General features: G+C 41.5%; 1 protein-coding gene across 5 annotated transcripts in view; it reads left to right on the top strand.

Annotated features, from left to right (window-relative positions):
• The window catches only part of TRAIP (TRAF interacting protein), a 28,716-nt gene extending 17,388 nt beyond the window's left edge, over nucleotides 1–11,328 (top strand). For 2 of the 5 annotated variants that reach the window (XM_053377381.1, XM_053377382.1), the window contains exons 8-14: nucleotides 1,234–1,347; nucleotides 2,329–2,416; nucleotides 3,452–3,541; nucleotides 3,757–3,845; nucleotides 5,894–6,079; nucleotides 7,456–7,501; nucleotides 7,955–8,410. In XM_053377381.1, the coding sequence (XP_053233356.1) occupies nucleotides 1,234–1,347; nucleotides 2,329–2,416; nucleotides 3,452–3,541; nucleotides 3,757–3,845; nucleotides 5,894–6,079; nucleotides 7,456–7,501; nucleotides 7,955–8,290 (949 nt within the window). In that variant the 3' untranslated portion in view covers nucleotides 8,291–8,410. The other 3 variants (XM_053377383.1, XM_053377384.1, XM_053377386.1) reach the window with 3 other exon arrangements.
• Nucleotides 11,329–19,184: the final 7,856 nt, after the last annotated feature.

The following is a 19,184-nucleotide window of genomic DNA, read 5'->3' as shown; positions in this document are numbered from 1 at the left end:
TAGCAGACTGCTCAGCAACCTCACATTTCTAGAAGACATCATTGGACCAGATGACCTTTGAGGCCTCTTCCAACTCTGAGTCTGTAACTTTGCAGTAGAAACACTTATTGTATTTACTCCTGTAATGCACACCTGTTTTGCCAAATATGTTGCAAAAATTAGGGTGTGCATTAGATTTGAGGGTGCATTACATTCGAGAAAATACGATACTTAGGATTTCAGGGCACACTAGCATGCAGTGTCTTAGGTCTCCCGTGACCCAGCCTTCCTCTTGAATTTAATCTTTCTGGGGAGAGCAAAAGATTTACAGTGATCTCCCTTCCTTTTTGGCTTAAGGTGGTGGGGGGGGGGAGTGAAGTAAGCAGCAGCAGTAAGGAGGAGCTGGCAGCCTGCGTGTGTGTAGAGCCTTGGCCACCCTGTTTCCTGGTCTTCTGCTCCCTCAACCCAGTGGCAGTCCTTACTCATTGCACTACTCTGCTCTGTTCCTCCTTCTCAACTCCTTCATCTCTCCCTCTTACTCTTTCTCACTCTCCAGCCCAGATCATGGCTGCTCTCCTTCTTTGTTCCCTTCCTTCCTCTTTTTCCTTCCTTCCTTCCTTCCTTCCTTCCTTCCTTCCACCTGTATCTGCCTCTCCTTTCCATTCCGGACACCCTTGAGGGTCAAAGGTTCTGCTCTGCCTTGCACCAGCTAATCAGAGAGAAGGGAAGAGGGATCAGATGGAAGAAGGAATGTATTGTGCACCTTTCTTTGCCAAATTACATCACAAAAATTAGATTCAATGGCCCATTACATTCGAGTAAATACAGTAAGTGTTTCCAACATGAGCCTTGCCCCTTTATCATGTGCTTGTCTGATAATAATTGATGCTCAACTTTCTTACAAATGGCCATGTTTCTGAGTTTGTTTGCTAGAGGAAATTTAATGCTGGTAACTCCTGATTTTGTTATTTATAATATTTACATACCATCTAATATGTGAAATCACCAAGTGGTTTACATAAAATACAGTAAGATCATTGGGGGGTGGGGGGAATGCATCAGTATAATTCCCATTCAACTGAAGCACACTAGTGTGCATATGAATCCAGCTATGTTGGGGGGAAATCATTGCTAGTGTGAAATACAGGATGTGTCTCTTCCAGGATTAACTGTTTCTGTGTTTTTATAACATGGACAAGCTGCCACTGAACAAAAAGCAACAACCCACCTGTAATCTACCTTCCTTCGTACCAGGATTGAGACACTGCTGCAAAGTCAACGTCCCGAGGTAGAAAAGATGATTCGTGAAATGGGAACAGGTCAGGCTGCAGTGGAACAGCTTGCCGTCTATTGTATCTCACTGAAAAAGTAGGTGTATTAAATGCAGTAGCTTATTGACTTGGATTGGGTTTGTGTGGTACCCCCTAAAGGAATCGGTGGAAAAGTTAATCACAATAGGTGCTCTGGCAGAACGCTAGTTGCAATGCTAAGCCTTGGTGAATATAATTGAGGTGGCATAGATGGAAGATTTCAACACTGCAAGTATGCTATTGTTGCATTAGTGACACATCCATTGCTATGGAAACCACCTTCAGAGCTTTGCCAGAGTGCTCAGGAGGTGATTGTTTGATGAGAACGGAGGGGACGAATTATTGTCATGATTCTGAGTAAGGCAGCATGGCCCCTGAATATCTCCCTGGTGCTGAGCAGAGTGCTTTACACTGCTGTGACATTAAGTATGCTGTAGTCACCAGTCCCTACTGTGTGCACTAGAGGCCTTTTTATTTATACCATTTATAATTCACAGCTTGTGCAGGCAATGTCAGATAGCAAATGGGTAATCACAACTTTTAATAATGAGCTACCAGCGTGAAGTGTACCTGCATTGTAATCAGTAACTTCAGCACTGTTTTATAATAGTATTAAATTGCTTTTAGAACCTTGAACTTAAAAATAAAAATTGAATTGTTGCATCTCATTTCATTAATGAGAATGTAAAATACTGCACACGACTCAAGATTGTTTAAACATCCTATGCATTTTGACATGGAATATTCTCTTCTGCCATTCTGCTGCTTGTCCCAGCCCAAACCAAGTAGTGCTGTTCCCCTGAAAGCATGTTTTCTCGCCTACACTGTAGTGTATCAGTGTTTTAACACTGTTCAAGTCAGTGTTGGCTTGTTCAGTGCTGTCTTCTCCCTGGAAGTTCTTGTATATATAACAGAAACTTCTGCAGGCACTTAAGCTGTGAAACGAAAATCTTCAGTCTAAATTTGGTTACTGGCTTTATCTAAGAGCTGTTTGCTTGAAAGCATGTTCAACAGATGGACTAATTTGGGCCCTCTCCAGGGAATATGAAAATCTGAAGGAGTCTCAGAAAGCATCAAACGATACAAAAGAGAAGCTGAGAAAGGAGTTGTTTTCTGCTAATCACAAGGTAAAAGATGTGTTGATGCTCCTGCAGACACGTTGCAGAGGTATTTATGTGCAGCTCTTTATCAGTACCGCTACCGAAATAAAGCAAAATACGTTTTAATTAGGTATGTATTTGTTTAACACAATTCTTGTCCAGGCACTTACATTGACCATGTTGACAGCTATCTTAAGCTGAGAAGTTCAGCTGTAGGTTCCGTAAGATTCCTCAATATGTCTGCATAACATTTATTAGTCTGCCTCAGTATTCTTTCTGCTTCTGCATAACAAGAATTGAAAAAAACTTCTAATAAAGCATTGTGTTATACATATATAACTGCACGAAGACAGTTTATAGTTTTAAAGTCAAAATGCACAACTGTCTCTTGAAAATCCCTCTGGATTAATATCAGGAAGGGTCTTAATTTGTACTGTAAACACAGGTGTAGGGAGGAAGGGTGGGAGAGGGTTTCTCTCTTGAGAATATACTGGGAATGGCAAGAGTTTATTGTACCTTTATTATAAATGCCTACTTACAAGCACACTGAATTACTTTGAGCAAACTAGTACAGTGGTACCTCGGGTTAAGTATTTAATTCGTTCCGGAGGTCCGTTCTTAACCTGAAACTGTTCTTAACCTGAAGCACCACTTTAGCTAATGGGGCCTCCTGCTGCTGCCGCGCCACCGGAGCACGATTTCTGTTCTCATCCTGAAGCAAAGTTCTTAACCCGAGGCACTATTTCTGGGTTAGCAGAGTCTGTAACCTGAAGCGTATGTAACCCGAGGTACCACTGTACCGCTGCCCTCAGCAGCTTCTCATTGACACCTGAAGAGATGAGCCACATTGGAGCGCCCTCTGCAGGAGCCTTGAAAGAATAAGAATCTGTTTCCATTTAGCACATCTTTATTTACAATACACTAAATTATTTTATCCTGAAGTCTAAGAACGTGCATTTGTAAAACATAAACCACTCTAGTTCTTTTGAGCGCTTAGAAGCTTGACGTACTGCTGTATCCCATCATGTACTAGACTTCCAACATACGGTTTTAAATCTATAGTTACAGAAGACAGTTCTAGAGTTGGAGAAAACAACAGAAGAGGTGAAGAGCACCCAGACTGATCTGAGAAATGCAGATAATGAGATAATGGTGAGAACATTCTTTTAACCTGCTGATAATTATTGTGGCCCTACAGCCTTCGTAGTGTATAGTCCAAATACTGTTCTAAATTCTACCCTGATTCAAAATGGCTGGGAGGCACCCTCAACTTCAGGATGCCTGTATCTTTGCAAGAGGGGATGTAGAAATCTTGGCTTTTGGTAGGATTTCTGACATGTATTAATTGCTGCTCTTTCTTTCCACAGAGTTTGAAAAAGAAGATAAGAGTGATGCAAGATACCATTAAAGTGTCATCATTAAGCAATGAAGCACTTGGCCGGCTTGTCTCTGAAAGGTTGGTTTAGAGAAATTCTGTGGATATTGATGTAGCAGAGTTACTGTACCAGAGATTTTGTCCAATATAAGCATTGCATACCTTCCTGAGCTGTCCAAAAGCACATCATAAGATGCCTTACATATAGTCAGGCTATTTGTCCAACTAGCCCAGTACTGCCTACTGTGACGGGGAGTGGTTCTCCAGGGTCTTTCCCACCACCTGCTACCTGACCCTTTTCATTAGAGTTCAGTATTTTGTCATTTGCTACAGCACCATCCATACCAGCTCAGAATAACACTAGTGCAAGTGTTTCTTCTGCCACTATTACATCAAACTTTTCACAAGGGCCAACATTGATGCCGAAATCCAGCATCGCCTGAGCTCTGCGAGTGCAGCTTTCTCCCGATTGAAGAGTGCAGAGTGTTTGAGGACCGGGACATTTGCAGGGAAATCAAAATGCTTATTTACAAAGCTATTGTACTACCAACCTTGCTGTAAACTTGTAAAACATGGACCACTTATAAATGTCATCTCCAACTCCTTGAAAGATTCCATCAACGGTGTCTCCAAAAAATTTTACACATCACTTGGGAAGAAAGGCGAACTAATATCAGTGTACTGGAAAAAGCAAAGATCACCAGCGTTGAAGAAATGATTCTTCAAGACACAAGATTTACCCACCCTGGAAGAGTGGCAGATGAAGGTGATGGACTATATGGAATTGGCGGAAATGACTGGCAGAATCCGAGACCTGGGAGAAGAGTTGGTGGAAGAAGATTGGAAGAAATTTAAAGACTATTTGCAGAAACACTGTAAAATTAATGAATGTTAAAATGATGTTGGATTAAAAATAAGTGGTATTAGCAACAAAGTTAATAAGAATATGCAAAAATGGATTGATAATGGATGAAAATATAGTTATAATATGTTAAGATATAGAGTTAAGATAAAGGAAAGAGGGAAAGGATTTGCTGATTTGATTATGTAAATGGAAACACAAAAAGGGGAGGTGCGAGGAGGTCAAGGAAACAAGCTAATGAGTTCAATCCAAAAAATGGATTGGTTTTTAATTTTTTCCTTATTTGTTTTTTGTACTTTGTATGTTTATTTTTCCTTTTTCTTTTTTCTATTTTATGTACTTTTGTATGTTTTCTTTTTATTTATCTCTTTTTATATGTTTTCTTTCTATTTTGTAAACCTTTGTTTTTTGTAAAATCTCAATAAATATTTTAAAAAAAATGATTCTTCAACATCAACTTTGTTGGACTGGTCATGTTGTGCGGCTGTCTGATGATCTTCCATAGCAACTACTCTATTACAAACTTAAAAATGGAAAACGTAATGCTGCTGGTCAACAATAGAAGTTTAAAGACTGTCTCAAGGCAAATCTTTAAAAATGTAGTATAAACACTGACAACTGGGAGACACTGGCCTGTGAGCGCTCCAGTTGGAGAACAGCCTTTACCAAAGGTGTCATGGGTTTTGAAGACACTCAAACTCAGGACGCGAGGGAGAAACGTGCTAAGAGGAAGGCATGCTTGGCAAATCCACACCGTGATCAACTCCCGCCCGGAAACCAATGTCCCCACTGTGGAAGGACGTGTGGATCCAGAATTGGCCTCCACAGTCACTTAGGGACTCACTGTTAAAACCATGTTTATGGAAGACAATCTTACTCGGCTACGAGTGATCACCAAAGAAGAAAGAAGAAGATTATATCAAACAGTAACCTAACCTTCCTATATAAATGTAGGGCTTCCTGTAACAGGCCAGTTTTACAGTACACTAACATGAATGGGATGTGAAGACCCCAGGCAACCTGGCAGTCATTTTGGTAATTTTGAACACTTTGCACATGTTGCTAGAAAGCAGAAGGAAGTTCTCTCTCTGAATTTAGTTCTACCGTATCCGTATTATATACTGTCATTGCCTTCCACCATCAGGAATGAGTACCAATAGGAAGCTAGTATTTAGATGGTACAACATGTGGTGTGGGCTGGAAACTGAGACAGTTACCTGTCTGACAGTGTAATGTGTTGTGATATTTGTACAATTTTGCCTTACAGCCCTGCTCCTCTAGAATTGTTAACCCCAAAGCTCCATCGACCAGCTCACAGTGATGAGATTGACCTGAATGATACTTTTGATGTACAGACACCAAAGAATGATACCTTTGATGTACAGACACCAAAGCATCCACCTCACAAGAGCATCCCTGCTCCTGCAAAAAAACTTAAACTGGATAAAAAGTTGTGAGTCACAGTTGCTTCCCTTTTTAATGGGTGTATGTGTGCTCTTGATCTGTCTGGTATTCTCACTTCTGCATGCACTGTAAGCAATTTTCCAGCCATATTAATACTTTTAATTTGTATACTGCCTTTCTATATTACTACACAGAAGGCGGTTTACAAGCTGAAGAAATAACAAATTATACAACAAAGATCACATTTTGTTCTCATCGCTTTTGATGGAAATATCTCATTTTAAAGCTTTTGTACACTGCAGAAGACTGTCACAACACATCTTACCTGTTGCGAGAGTAAAGTGAGACTTTGCCCCCAAAGTTGCCTATCTTATTGTCCATTATCTTTCTCAAATATCTCATTTAAAAGTCTCAATAACTAGGTGCTGCTCTAACAGGGTAATTCCTAACCTGCATGCTTGCAATCTAAGACAGACAGAACCGCTTCAGGAAGAGGAAGGGAAAGCACAAACCCAAGCTACATAATTTGCATAATAAGGAAACTTTAGTTTGTAGATTTCTTAAATAAGCACCCCTCATTTGTGTTACTTCTAACAAGTGCTTTAACTCTGCTCCCGTTGAATCCTAGAGATAACGAAGAATGACTTTCCTACTTGTATAAAGATTTTGGGGTAGGGTAGGGGTGGGAACCTCAGGTGCAGGGGCCGAATGTGGCTCTTCAAGCCTCTCTGTCTGGCCCTCGGGACTCTCCTCAGCCACACACCCTCACCAGACCTGCTTCACATCCTCCTTGTGCGATTCTTCCTGGCTGGAATGTGCCCTTGAACTCTGATAATGCCTCTTGCTTTTGTCTGGATGGAAGATAAGAGAAGGATATATATACAAACTAGTGTAGTGTACAAAGGTAATAATTACATTTATTACTTTGCCCACTTTTGCCTCTGGCCCCACCCACCACTGGCATGGTGGCTCTTAGAAAGAATACGGCCGTCTGGCTGAAAAAGGTTCCCCATCCCTGGGTTAGGGCTTCAGCGAAATGATAACAATGGCAGCGAGACAAAAGTAATGAAAGATCTACCACATTTGCCTGTTGATCAGACCAGAAGCTTTTATCTTAGTGGTCAGAACAGAGAGAAGGGAGGAGAAGAGAACATTATAGTTGTATTTTTTTATTATTTTAATTGAGGCATAAGAAGCCTATACTTTTGTAGTAAGTCCACTGCTAACAGCTTCTGGGAGTCATAGTCCATAGGGTACCAGGTTGGCAAAGCCTGTTTTAGGTGTTGGCTTATGATCTGGGCCACATTGTGAAAATTCATGTATGAATTCAAACTGGTGCCTCCAACTCTAAAGGGATATATTGAGCAATTTACTACTTTGTGGTGTGTAATCTAAATTGTGTGTGGGTTTGTTTGTTTTTTCCAGTGCACCTGTGACAAGTTTATCAAGAGTTCTGAAAGAAACAGTGGAGGTATTGTAACAGATAACCTGAGTAGCAACTATAACCTCTTCAATCCACTATCTTTAGAACTGTTTTGAAAGCCATCTTTTCTCTAGACAGCCAACTTCTGCATGGATTTTAAAGTAATACATTTTTCTGTGTTATAGAAAATAGTAAATATTACAGTTAACCCTGAGAGGTGTGCGAGAGTCAGCTTCCCACTGCTATATGTTCTGAATTATCTGGGGCAGGGTGTCCGTACTGTTGTCATCTGTTGATCTATCAGCTGGCACCAGAGCCCAGTGACTTTCAAACTTCCATTCCTCTCTAAGAATGTTTAAAAAATCTGCTTTTGCAGAAACGACCATTTCCTTTCGCACAATACTGTAGATGGATTACATGGATTCTAGTAGTGCTGCTTGTGTTTGGTTGCAAATATGAGTATTTTAGTTTAACTCTCCTACTTCTTCAAATACGGTTCAGAGCTGCTCAGCTGACACAGATGATGAACATCTGGAAGATCTTCTACCTGCTTTCATTAGAAACTCTGTTATGTCCAAGAGGCCGCCTGCAAGCAACATGCTTGTACCACAGAGGAACACAGGAATAGTGAGTACAAGTGGGATGTGCATCAGAGTTTTGCAATGTGGAGTGTTCCTGCTTAATCTGCCAACCAGCAGCCAGCAAAACCCTGTTCCTGGACATGCCTTCTCATGTCTTCGTCTACAAATCTTACAAAATCAATATGCTCTGTGCTTTTTATTGCTAGTGGACCTGCTTAGACACCTGATCATGCAGCACATAGTTAGCATATTCTGATCACCAAATCCTCTGGTGTGTTATGTGCCCTTTTACCCACTACAATCCTTTTTCTATTTCATAACAACTTCCTCCATGGGAGTCATATGCTTTTGCATTTTTAACTACTGGATTCTCTTCCTTGTAGGTGAGAACTGGGTATGATGGCTTAGGAGGCAGAACCAAATTCATTCAGCCTGTATCCTTTCCTAAGATCTGTCCTGCAGAAGCTATGCTGATATCCAGCGGCACTGAATCTATGGTGATCAATGACACAAAAGACTAAGAAGAAACAGTGGCATTTACTAAGCCATCAAGCAATGTTCCAGTTGGAACAATGACATTCTGGCTTAAATTCAAAGTGAGGAGAAGCTGAAATAATGGAATATATTTGGGGAATATATCCCTCTAAAATCAATCCGAATATACATTGTATGTGTTCTTGGCTACAGTGTTCTACATTTACAGTCGTAACTTTGTTTTTCAAATAGCCTAGTTCTCAAACGTTTTGGCTCCTGGACGATTGAAACCCGGAAGTGACTGTTCTGGTTTTCAAACGTTCTTTTGGAAGCCAAACGTCCGACAGGGCTTCTGTGGCTTCCGATTGGCTGCAGGAGCTTCCTGCAGCCAATCAGAAACTGTGCTTTGGAAGTCAAATGCTTTGGTGGTCAAACGGACTTCCTGAACAGATTCCATTCAACTTCCAAGGTACGACGGTACTGGGAAAAGAAGTGGCCCCAGGAAACCTGGATCAGGATCTTGTTCAAATCCCACTTGTGAATCTATGGCTGAGTTTACTCCTGCTGTAGAGATCAAAGAAATGCACTGTTTAAATTATGTAAATATATACACTTTCGTTCCCTGAAAACTGGAAAACCTATATAAGTTGGTTCTTGTTTCCAGTTTTTGCCGGTGATAAAGTATTTCAAGACACATTTTGCAGCAAATGCTACATTTTTCAGAGAATACCATGAGCGTTTCTAGATCCATTGGTGTTTCTAGCATATCTGTGTTCACATTCAGCTTAATGTTCCTTTCCCTCCCCTTGTGCAGAGTTAAGAGGTCAGTAATCCAATATTTGTCATCAAAAGCCTGTTTCTTTGTAATGAGCTGTTGATGGTTATTGTTTTGAAACTTATGTAGCAGTAAAACACTGCTAGGAGAGGGATCTGTCTGCTACCATCTCTTGGTCAGCCTTTGACTGGGTGATGGGAATAAAAACGTTTGACTCCATGATCAGCTAAAACCTGACCTTGGGGGAAAAATGACCCTGAAGGAGGGACTCAGGGGGAGAGAAAAAAATTTAGCCCCCAGATATAATGATTTATACATGTCAGATATGTATGGGAATGTAAAACCTTTCTTTTAAATATTTGGCCACTATTTTCCTTGACGTGTCTCATTTCAGAGTATATCAACCGAGATTCGCCCCCTGCCTTTGAGGTGCAAGAAAAGAAGTGTTTCTAAGCAACCAACAGCAGCCGCTTCTGGCATCAGTCAGACTAAACTAGACAACTTCCTTAAGTAACTATGGATCTATCTAGCTTAGACATAGATAATCAGAGGCCAGGACTTATCTTCTACAGCAGACAGAACAGCATGGACCTCAGTGAGCCAGGACAACTCCACAGTGGCACAGCAGCTGCACTCTCCCTGGCTTTTGTTCATCTGACTCTCCCACCCCCCACCGATTGAACATGGCTTTGCTGTGCTACCAGACTTTAGGGGAGAAAAGGACTGAGTAGTTTCTGTTCCAGAATGCCTTCTCTCTCTGCTGTCTTGGAGTACTGTAGTTTAATCCTGGTAAGCCAAGGAAGCCTTGGCTCCTGTAACTTTGACAGTGGGGAATACTACATCTGAAGAAAATATGGCTTGAGAAGTGTCTCCTCAGTAAAATGCTGCTATGTTAGCATCTGTGACATGGAAACCTTCATATAAGAAGAGAATTATTATTTGCAACTGTCAAGTTGCATTGATGTCTTGAGTGATTGGATGGCATACACAAGAAAAGAATTTATGTAATTGATCTTCTAACATCAGGGAGCAAGGTCATGTCTTTGCCAGATATGTCTGCTAGATCTGTTAGCTCTTGATCCTCATCTTTGGTGGCAGTACTTAATGCTCAGTTAATGCTGAATTTCTCCATTCTTCTCACTGATTTGGGATATTCGCCGCCCCCCCCCCTTTTAGGCTGATACTTTTTTGGGAACTGTTTACATGTTTTTTGTCTCAAGGAATGTCCTGCTTCTGAAGGTGAACCGATTCTGTTGTTTTTATGTAATCATGCAAAATTGATAGCCTGTCCCTAGGCCTGCAGATATTCATGTTTCTTACTTGAACACCCAGTTCCTCAATCTCTTACATGCCTAAAGTGTTCAAACTAATTTCAAGCATTCTGTAGCTTCACAAAAGCAAATGTTGTCTCGCATATCTGGCATTCAGTTGTCACCTTTTTCTCCTTGAGTTAACAGTGTACTGTGTTTGAGAGATGAATATTTTTGGAGGGAACTTGCAATATTTAGATCTGTATCTTACTTTGATTTTTGTCCTAGACATTTCTCCTCTCCCCCCCCCCCCACAAACTGTTGATGCTATTTGTCTCCGAATTTTTTGTTTCCTGCCTTCAAGGAGGGTTTTATAGAGCATATGGATATTGTTCTTCCAGAGTTAGACTTCTGATTTCCTGATGGAATAGCAAAATTCAACTATCGTTTGTGGTTACTGCTGAGTCTAGGCTTAAAGTGGGTTTGCCCCCAAAGTTTTAAGGATTCAATCCATAAAATGGGGATTAAAAATATTGCTTATCTGAAGCAAATGTCCACTTGTTTCCTTAAAGAGATTCAGGCAGAAGGGACCTTCTGAGTTGGCGTTACCCTGGTGTTTTGAGTTGCAGGGAAATCTGGTAAAAAGCTTTTGCTGAATATCTCCACTTTAACTCCAAAGTTAAGTTGCAAGCTTACCCAAGACATAAATCAATCAATGAATGAACTTGTACTTAAAATTCATAATTGTATTTATTTTGAATAAATGTTGTATGTGCCCCATCTGTTAAAATGTTACACAGTATTAAGAATGATCACTCTGTTGCTGCAGTAAGAGGCTATAATGGCACAAATTGCTAACTGTACATCTGGGAGGGAGGGTCACAGCCCCTCCAGGTGAGGATTCTAGATATGATAAAACCAGAACGTTTGGGTATAACATAAGGACAGCCTTGCTGAATCAGAACAAAAGCCTACCTAGTTTAGTGTTCTGCTTGCAAGTAGCCAACCAGATAGATGCCCACGTAAATCCTTCAAACAGGACATGAGGGCAAGCAACCTTTCCAGCTGTTGTTCCTCAGTGACTTATACTGATGCTCCTTGTTGATCCTGGAGGTAGAATATAGCCATTATTACTGATACCCACACTGGAATTATCTGCATTCTTTTTCTACTGACATCATTGCTTAGTTTCCCACCTCCAACTCAGGATAGCCATGTATCTGATGAAGTGGGCTGTAGTCCAACTAAACCTTAAGCTATGATAAGGCTTTATTTTTAAAGTGTCACAATACTCCTTTTTTTCTTTTTTCCTATGTCCCTTGGAAGCAATTCCTACTTATCACAGGCCCACAAGTGAATTACTGTTTGTTATCATTGATACTGTTTATTTTATCCTGCCCTCCCTTAAAGGAGTTCAGGGCAGCATACATAGAAATGGTGCTGTGTCACTCTCAACATCCCATCCTGATGTATGTTGGGTTGAGTTACAGTGATTGGCTCAAGGACATCAAGTGATCTTCATGGCTGAACAGGGATTTTAAGCTGCTACTTCCCAGTTTTAAGTAAGCAGTGGAAATATCTATGCACCATGAAGCAGAAAGACAATTGATAAATAGCCCTCAAGGACAGTGTGAGTATCTTGAAGAATGTCTTAAATTTTAGTTGATCCCATGTATTTTCCCTAAAGGGCAAGGGTGATCAGCAAAGCAGAAATCTGTGGCTTCAGAAATTGTTGGTATGACCTTAAGAATTCTGAGTTTCCATACCTGACCCACAAATTCTAAGTTTCCCTCCAGGTTGTCAATATTTTGTTGGAGCGATTCAATTATATAACAGCAAACTTTTTTTAAAAAATCAGGGGTCTTCCAGTAAGAGACAGGAAAATGCACCAGAAAGTGTGGGATGGTGACTGATGCATGAGAATAATCTGATTACATTGTAGATTATAAAGTAAGAGTCAATATTTATCATTTCCACACCTCCAAAAGCTTCCTGAAACATTCATGTTCTAGTTCTGTTTGCTTTATACAATAACAGTTCAGAACTGTTTAAGGAAATTTGTAGCCACTTCCTCTTACTAATACAGTGGTATCTCAGGTTACATATGCTTCAGGTTATAGACTCCGCTAACCCAGAAATATTACCTCGGATTAAGAACTTTGCTTCAGAATGAGAACAGAAATTGTGCTCCGGCAGCGTGGCAGCAGCAGGAGGCCCCATTAGCTAAAGTGATGCTTCAGGTTAAGAACAGTTTCAGGTTAAGAACGGACCTCCGGAAAAAATTAAGTACTTAACCTGAGGTACCACTGTACAGGCCATGGGTGCTATAAAAAGATTGCTTTTATGAGAGGCCTTATCTCTGCCTTGTTGATAATGTACATCTACCTCAATGAGGTCTCAGTCAAGCTTAAAACAATAGTTTTTTGACAAAATCCATGTGCACATTGCTTCTATTCTGGACACTTCATCTTTTTCTTCAGCTACTGGGCAGTAAGGAGGTATTGTAGCATAAAGGTGAACTGAAATAAAACGATCATGAGTGAAATGGGATATTCAGAGAGATGATGCTGTTTCTTAAGTCAACTACCAGAGGCATTTTCTACTGCAATTAAATTACTAAGACAAGGGCAGGCCCAGTTTTCACTTCCAGTAAGTTCTTACTATCTTTTTTCCAGACTTGCATGCTTTTCTCAGTATTGACTCATCTCTCCTAAGGGGAAACTGTCAACTCCCATTTGGCCTCGAAGCTTAAATTTGGCAATAACCAATTTTTACAGAGCTGAGAGAAATCATAGTTTGGGAGGAGGGAGCATTAACACTGTTTACTCAAGCATTTGCCTGTGGTATTTATTTACTGAATCTTTAAGGCTTTAGAGGTCAAGGAGGCGAATCTGATCAATTCTTTGACTAAAACTGGATAAATTGCACAGGATGTACATCACCTTACTCTTAAAAGTTAATATAGAGGGTTGTAAAAGGGCAGGCTGAAGCATTGCTTTACGTCACACTATCCTGAACTTGGTACTGCCAAGTATTCAACATAACAGGCTTCTGCAATAGAATTTCTGTTTGTGCTTCATATATCCTATGAGGGAGCAAGGACACCTGTCTCCTGCCTCTTGGAACTACGTTTCTGGCTCGGCTGAAAGAGGTATTATCAGAAAGTCAGAGGGACAAGTTCATAGTTTTCGGGTGACCTAATGCATCAGAGCAGCGGGAGGATTGGAGGATTGGGGTTGGAGTCTAGCAACAGCTGGAGCCCATATACTAAGCTAACCCACATCTAGAGAAATCTGTGCACCTTCGCCAGCCCATCTGCCCTGTGAAGAAGGAAAGCGAGGAAGGCAGGCAGAGACAACATCGGGACCTGCTCCAGTTGTGCTGTCCCCTTCTTCTCCACCCTGGCCAAGAATGGATAAGACCTGCTGGAACAGGCCAAGGGTCCATCAATTTCAGCATCCAGTTTCTAAGATAAGTCAACCCAGATGTTTCCCAAGAAGTTCAAGAACAGGAAGACAAACCCTGATTCTTTACAAGAACCTCGCTCACTTTCCATTTTGGGGCTAACAGAACACGGGCCACTGTTGTTAAATACATAAAACTTTTCTAAAACAACAAATTCTGGACCAGGTTACTTATAACACTACATTATTCTGTATATAACTATATGATCAATTACATCATCTAGGTATTTGTGTGACCGCACTTTACAAAATGTCATAGGGCGGTGATCTGAAAACGGGTACTTCTGCTTGAAATGGGCAAATCTGATAATTTCCATTTTTGGGTAACAACATGGGCTGCTGTTGTTGCATACATAAACTTTTCTGGCACCTGGGGATTTCTGTCCGGGTTATTCCCAACGAAAAGGACTCTGGCTTTTTGGGGAAGGTAAATTTAAGCATTTTTTTTAACTCATCATAAATCATTTCCCAATATTATTTTACCTTTCGACATGTCCACCACACATAAAAAAAGGTTCCTCCCATTTCTTTACATTTCCAGCCCATCTTATTCTGCTTTATGAATCTTAGCCAACCTACTCAGAGTTAAATAACATCTATGAATCATTTTCAAATAGTTCTCTTTCAGAGAATAACACGGTAAATTTCAAATTACTTTTCCAAGGTTTCTCCCAGAGGTTGCAATCTATATTGTGTCCTGTATCTATTGCCCAGTGTGTCATTGGTGCTATAATTAACTCATCTTTTGTTTCCCATTCTAATAAAAAATTATACATTTTAGACAGGAGTTTATCCTTCTTTTGTCTACCTTAAACATATATTTGGTGTTATTGTAACCAATCCATAACTTGGCCCCTTAAGTTCTCCATAGGTTTCAGTCTGAGTTCGCCCCCTGTAAGGCACCCACTATCTGTCCTCTTAATTGTAATTGCTCCAAAGGGGATAACCATAAAAATGTTTTTCTTTCTAGAAGATTTTTATATTTTTCCCAGACTCTATACAAATTCTTCCCAAGAACGTGGTTCATAGAACTCTTATAAATTTTTGTTTTCCCATACTAAAGACATGCATGCCAGCTGAATTTTAAGTCATCAGTCACTTAAGCTTTTCAACTTGACCATCCTAACCACTTCCTTTATTTCTGATGGCAGACTTCTATTGTTACCTTGATTTCTTCAAACAGCTTGTTCCCATGCAGGGCAGCAACCATTTCTGGAGAAGACTCCCTTTTTGTTCTCCAGTCAATATACCAAATAGATATGAGTGTGCCTGTGGGAGCTCGCTTTGGTTGCCACAGGACCCCTCAATGTCCCGGTCGTCCCCAGGACCTCCTTCAGGGTGCTTGTTGCCTCTGAACTACTCCAAAAAAGCAGCAGCCGGGTCATTGCAATAGTGGTGCCAGCTTCCTTCTCCCCTTGCGGCGGCAAACCAGAAGTCCACATCAAAATTTCTTTTGATTCGTTTGCATACAGCCGTCTTTCCCATAGGGCTTGGTGGTGTGTCGCACCAGGGTGCCAGCCTCTCAGGGGCACCCCCAGCAAGTGGGGGAGCTACATGGCTTTGCCAGCGGCCTCCCCTTTCTCTGCACGCCCGCCAGTTGCGCCCCACCAACCATATGGCTGGTGGGTGCGCAGCTTCCCTCCCAAGCCTCTGCGGGGATCTCTCTCCTCCCGCGGAGGCTTGGAAGGGCGCAAATTCTCTCCCAAGCCCCTGCAAGGATCGCTCTCCTGCAGTGGCATGGGGGATAGTTGTGTCCCGTCCCCCCCCCCAGATGGCTGGCAGTGCACAGCTACAGCCACCCCACCCCCCACTATCCGTGGTAATTTGGGGGCGCTGGGCAGATATTTGCACCCCGGCGTTGCATCTGCTAAAGACGGCCCAGTTTGCATATAATTTTGGACCTCTGATATAGAAATGCAGTAGCATTCGCTGTTTGATATCTTGCTAAATTATATGTCCATGTTTGACTTGAGCAGAGTCTTCACCATAGGGAGAAGTTTACTGTAAGGCTCTGGAGAACAGTCATGAGAATATGTTGAATTATGAAGCAATTAGCTTTCTTTTAATCATCCACTGGGGAGAACCATGAAACATTAGTAAGCTCAAAAGGTGCATCATTGGAGCGTGGGGTGGGGGAAGTACTGCATGATCCATGGCCTTTTAAATGATGAAGTGCTGGTGCCATCCAGTGGTTTTTCTAGGAAGTAGTCTCTGTATATGGTATACAGCCAAATGAAACAATAAGAAACGTCTCCATGGGGCCAGTTCTGTAATACATTTAAGAAGAGCATCTATGGGAACTAAAGCCCCATTTGCACTATACACTTAAAGCAGTAGCATACCACAAAAAATCTTGAGAACTGTAGTTAGTTAAGGGTGCCGAGTTAGGAAGTGCCTGTTCCCCTCACAGGTCTAGTTTCCAGAGCAGTTTAACAGACCTTTCCCCCACAAGGAACAGAGTTAGATCAATAAATTTAAACTGATCAAACTACTGTGAGAGTGTCTTACAATGAATTTCAAGCTCTTTGTCTGAATTAATCAAGCCATCACCCCCACTGTAGTTTTCCATTTAATGTAGCAAGTCTACTCCTCAACCAGTGCTGCCAATTTCACTGGAGGTGTACAGTGGTACCTCGTTCTGGAGGTCTGTTCTTAACCTGAAACTGTTCTTAACCTGAGGTACCACTTTAGCTAATGGGGCTCCCCCTGCCGCCACGCCACCGCCACACAATTTCTGCTCTCATCCTGAGGTACTATTTCTGGGTTAGCGGAGTGTGTAACCTGAAGCATCTGTAACCTGAAGCATCTGTAACCTGAGGTACCACTGTATAGAGTTGGAAGCAGGACATCTTGTAATATACTCCCTCCCCTATCAGTAGTTATTTTCATTATGAACCCCCTAATGAACCATTTTACACTTTCTGTCACTACAGGGGTACCTCTGGATAAGAACGCTTCTGGTTGCGCACACTTCGGGTTACGAGCTCTGCTAACCCGGAAGTACAGTAGTAGCTCCCGGTTGCGAACTTTGCCCCGGGACGTGAGCAGGAGGCACGCGCACAGTGGGAGGCGCCATTGGCGAAAGCACGCCTCAGGATAAGAACAGTTTCAACTTAAGAATGGACCCCCGGAATGAATTAAGTTCGTAACCAGAGGTACCACTGTATTTTTATTGCTATGAGAATTGTTGCTCTGTATCCAAGACAGGAATACCAAATTGTTCCCCTGAGCAAGTTGCAGCAATTTCACTTTTACTCTCTTAAGTAAAATATATCCTGGCAATCGTTTTCAGCAGAGTTCAGGAGCCATTGTCACTCTTGAGGGCCACATTCCCTCCTGGGCAATGTGCCAGAAGGGGCAGAGGCAAAAGTGGGCAGAGTAACCAGTAAGATATTTTACCCTTCATACAATAAGGTAGAAAGGGTAAACATACACTCACACATACCCTATCATCCATCCAGACATGCAAGAACCATTATGGGTGTTTAGGGACACATTCCACAGGCAATGTTTGTAAATAGAAGGGCAGGGTAAGTTACAAGATTTGGGGCTTATTTTTCTATATTTTCTGTCAGAAAACAGATTCTGCTTGAAATTAACTGCAAATAATTAGCTTACTAAAATTCACTCATAGTTTTGCTGGTTTCCCCAGCTGAAGCATATATACAAATGACTAATAAAATTAAAAGACATAAGACATAAGGGCCAAACACTAATTCATTTTTTGTTAACACATTCCCTAATTTCCTATCACATTCATATTATACACAAATTCTAACCAGCTTGATCTTCAATGCTGTGTGTGCAGTAGAGCTGAAGAGCATAAATAAACATGCACAGAGAACATTTTATAATAAATGGAATATACATTATAGCTGCAGACCAAAGTTGATATTAACATTTATTGTTTGGTGTACAAAACTTGATTCCTGCTGTGTTTCTTTTCAAAGAAGATCATCAAAGGCTGTAAAAAGCAAGTACTGCTTTTATTAAAAAACTCCCACTTGATAACTATAATCATTATTTCGAGCAAGCATTGCAGAGACACCTTGCTTGTGTAATTGCATATATTTTCTCTCAAATTCTAGAAAAGGTATTTCAATGGGGTGGCTGTTGAAAGAAATGTTAAAACTGTCTATATTTCAGTGGTGTACAACCTGCTTTTCATGCAGAAGGTTCTGGATTCAGTCCCCACCATCTCCAGGTAGGTCTGGATAATCCCTGCCCCAAACCCTAAGGCAGACATCCCCAAACTAGGCCCTCCAGCTGTTTTGTGACGACAACTCCCATCATCCCTAGCTAACAGAACCAGTGGTCAGGGGTGAATGGAATTGTAGTCCCAAAACAGCTGCAGGGCCGAGTTTGGGGATGCCTGCCCTAAGGAGCTGCTAGCAGCAGGTGAAGGTAAGGATTGGGGAACTATTTTGAGGACTGCATTCCTCTCATTCAACTTTCTGGGGGTAAACATGCAAAAGTGGACAGAGACACATAAGTGAATTTTACCTTTGTAAAGTAAGACATTTTACACATGCACACACCTCTCTCTTTCATCAAGGCAAGCTGGAGAAATTATCAAAGTTCAGGGACACATTCCAGTCAAGGAAAAGGCATTCAAGGAGAGTGCCAAGTGGGGTTCGAGAAAGATGTAGTACAGGAAAGAGCCCATTTGGCCCGGGGCCTAAAGTTGCTCATCCTGATCCCTGGTACAGGCAGTGGTCTGAATTTCTCAAAGGCAGTTTCCTATGACTTTGACTGTAAATAACTCTGGTGAACTCGCTTTATATTCCACGGGAGAGGGGGCTGGACAAGTTGCCAGGCGGAGAGAGGGGTCCAGGACTAAGCTTTTCGCAGGGTTTCGAAGATGGGCGAGGACAACAAAGCCAACATCCCTTGTGGCGGGCAACCATTCCACAGTTATCTTTTAGGGAAGTTTGATGTTTTATCACTTTTTATTATTACTATTAATATTCTGTTGGAAGCCACCCAGCGTGATTGGGGTATAAATAATAAATTATTATTATTGTTATTATCATTATCATCGGCAGAAGGGGTTCCAGGTTTTTGTAGTGATTTAAGACCAAACAAGAACAAAAGGCAAACGAAGAGGAACGCCCGACCTTTGAAGAACTCTCTTCCCTCTCGCCGTGGGGCAACTTGTTTCTTTCCCCCCACCCACCCCCGTTGTGG

Source organism: Podarcis raffonei, chromosome 2 (genome assembly GCF_027172205.1).
Source record: "Podarcis raffonei isolate rPodRaf1 chromosome 2, rPodRaf1.pri, whole genome shotgun sequence".
Taxonomy (NCBI): Eukaryota; Metazoa; Chordata; class Lepidosauria; order Squamata; family Lacertidae; genus Podarcis; species Podarcis raffonei.
Note: the sequence above shows the minus strand (reverse complement) of the source record. Positions and strands in the feature narration are given on the sequence as shown.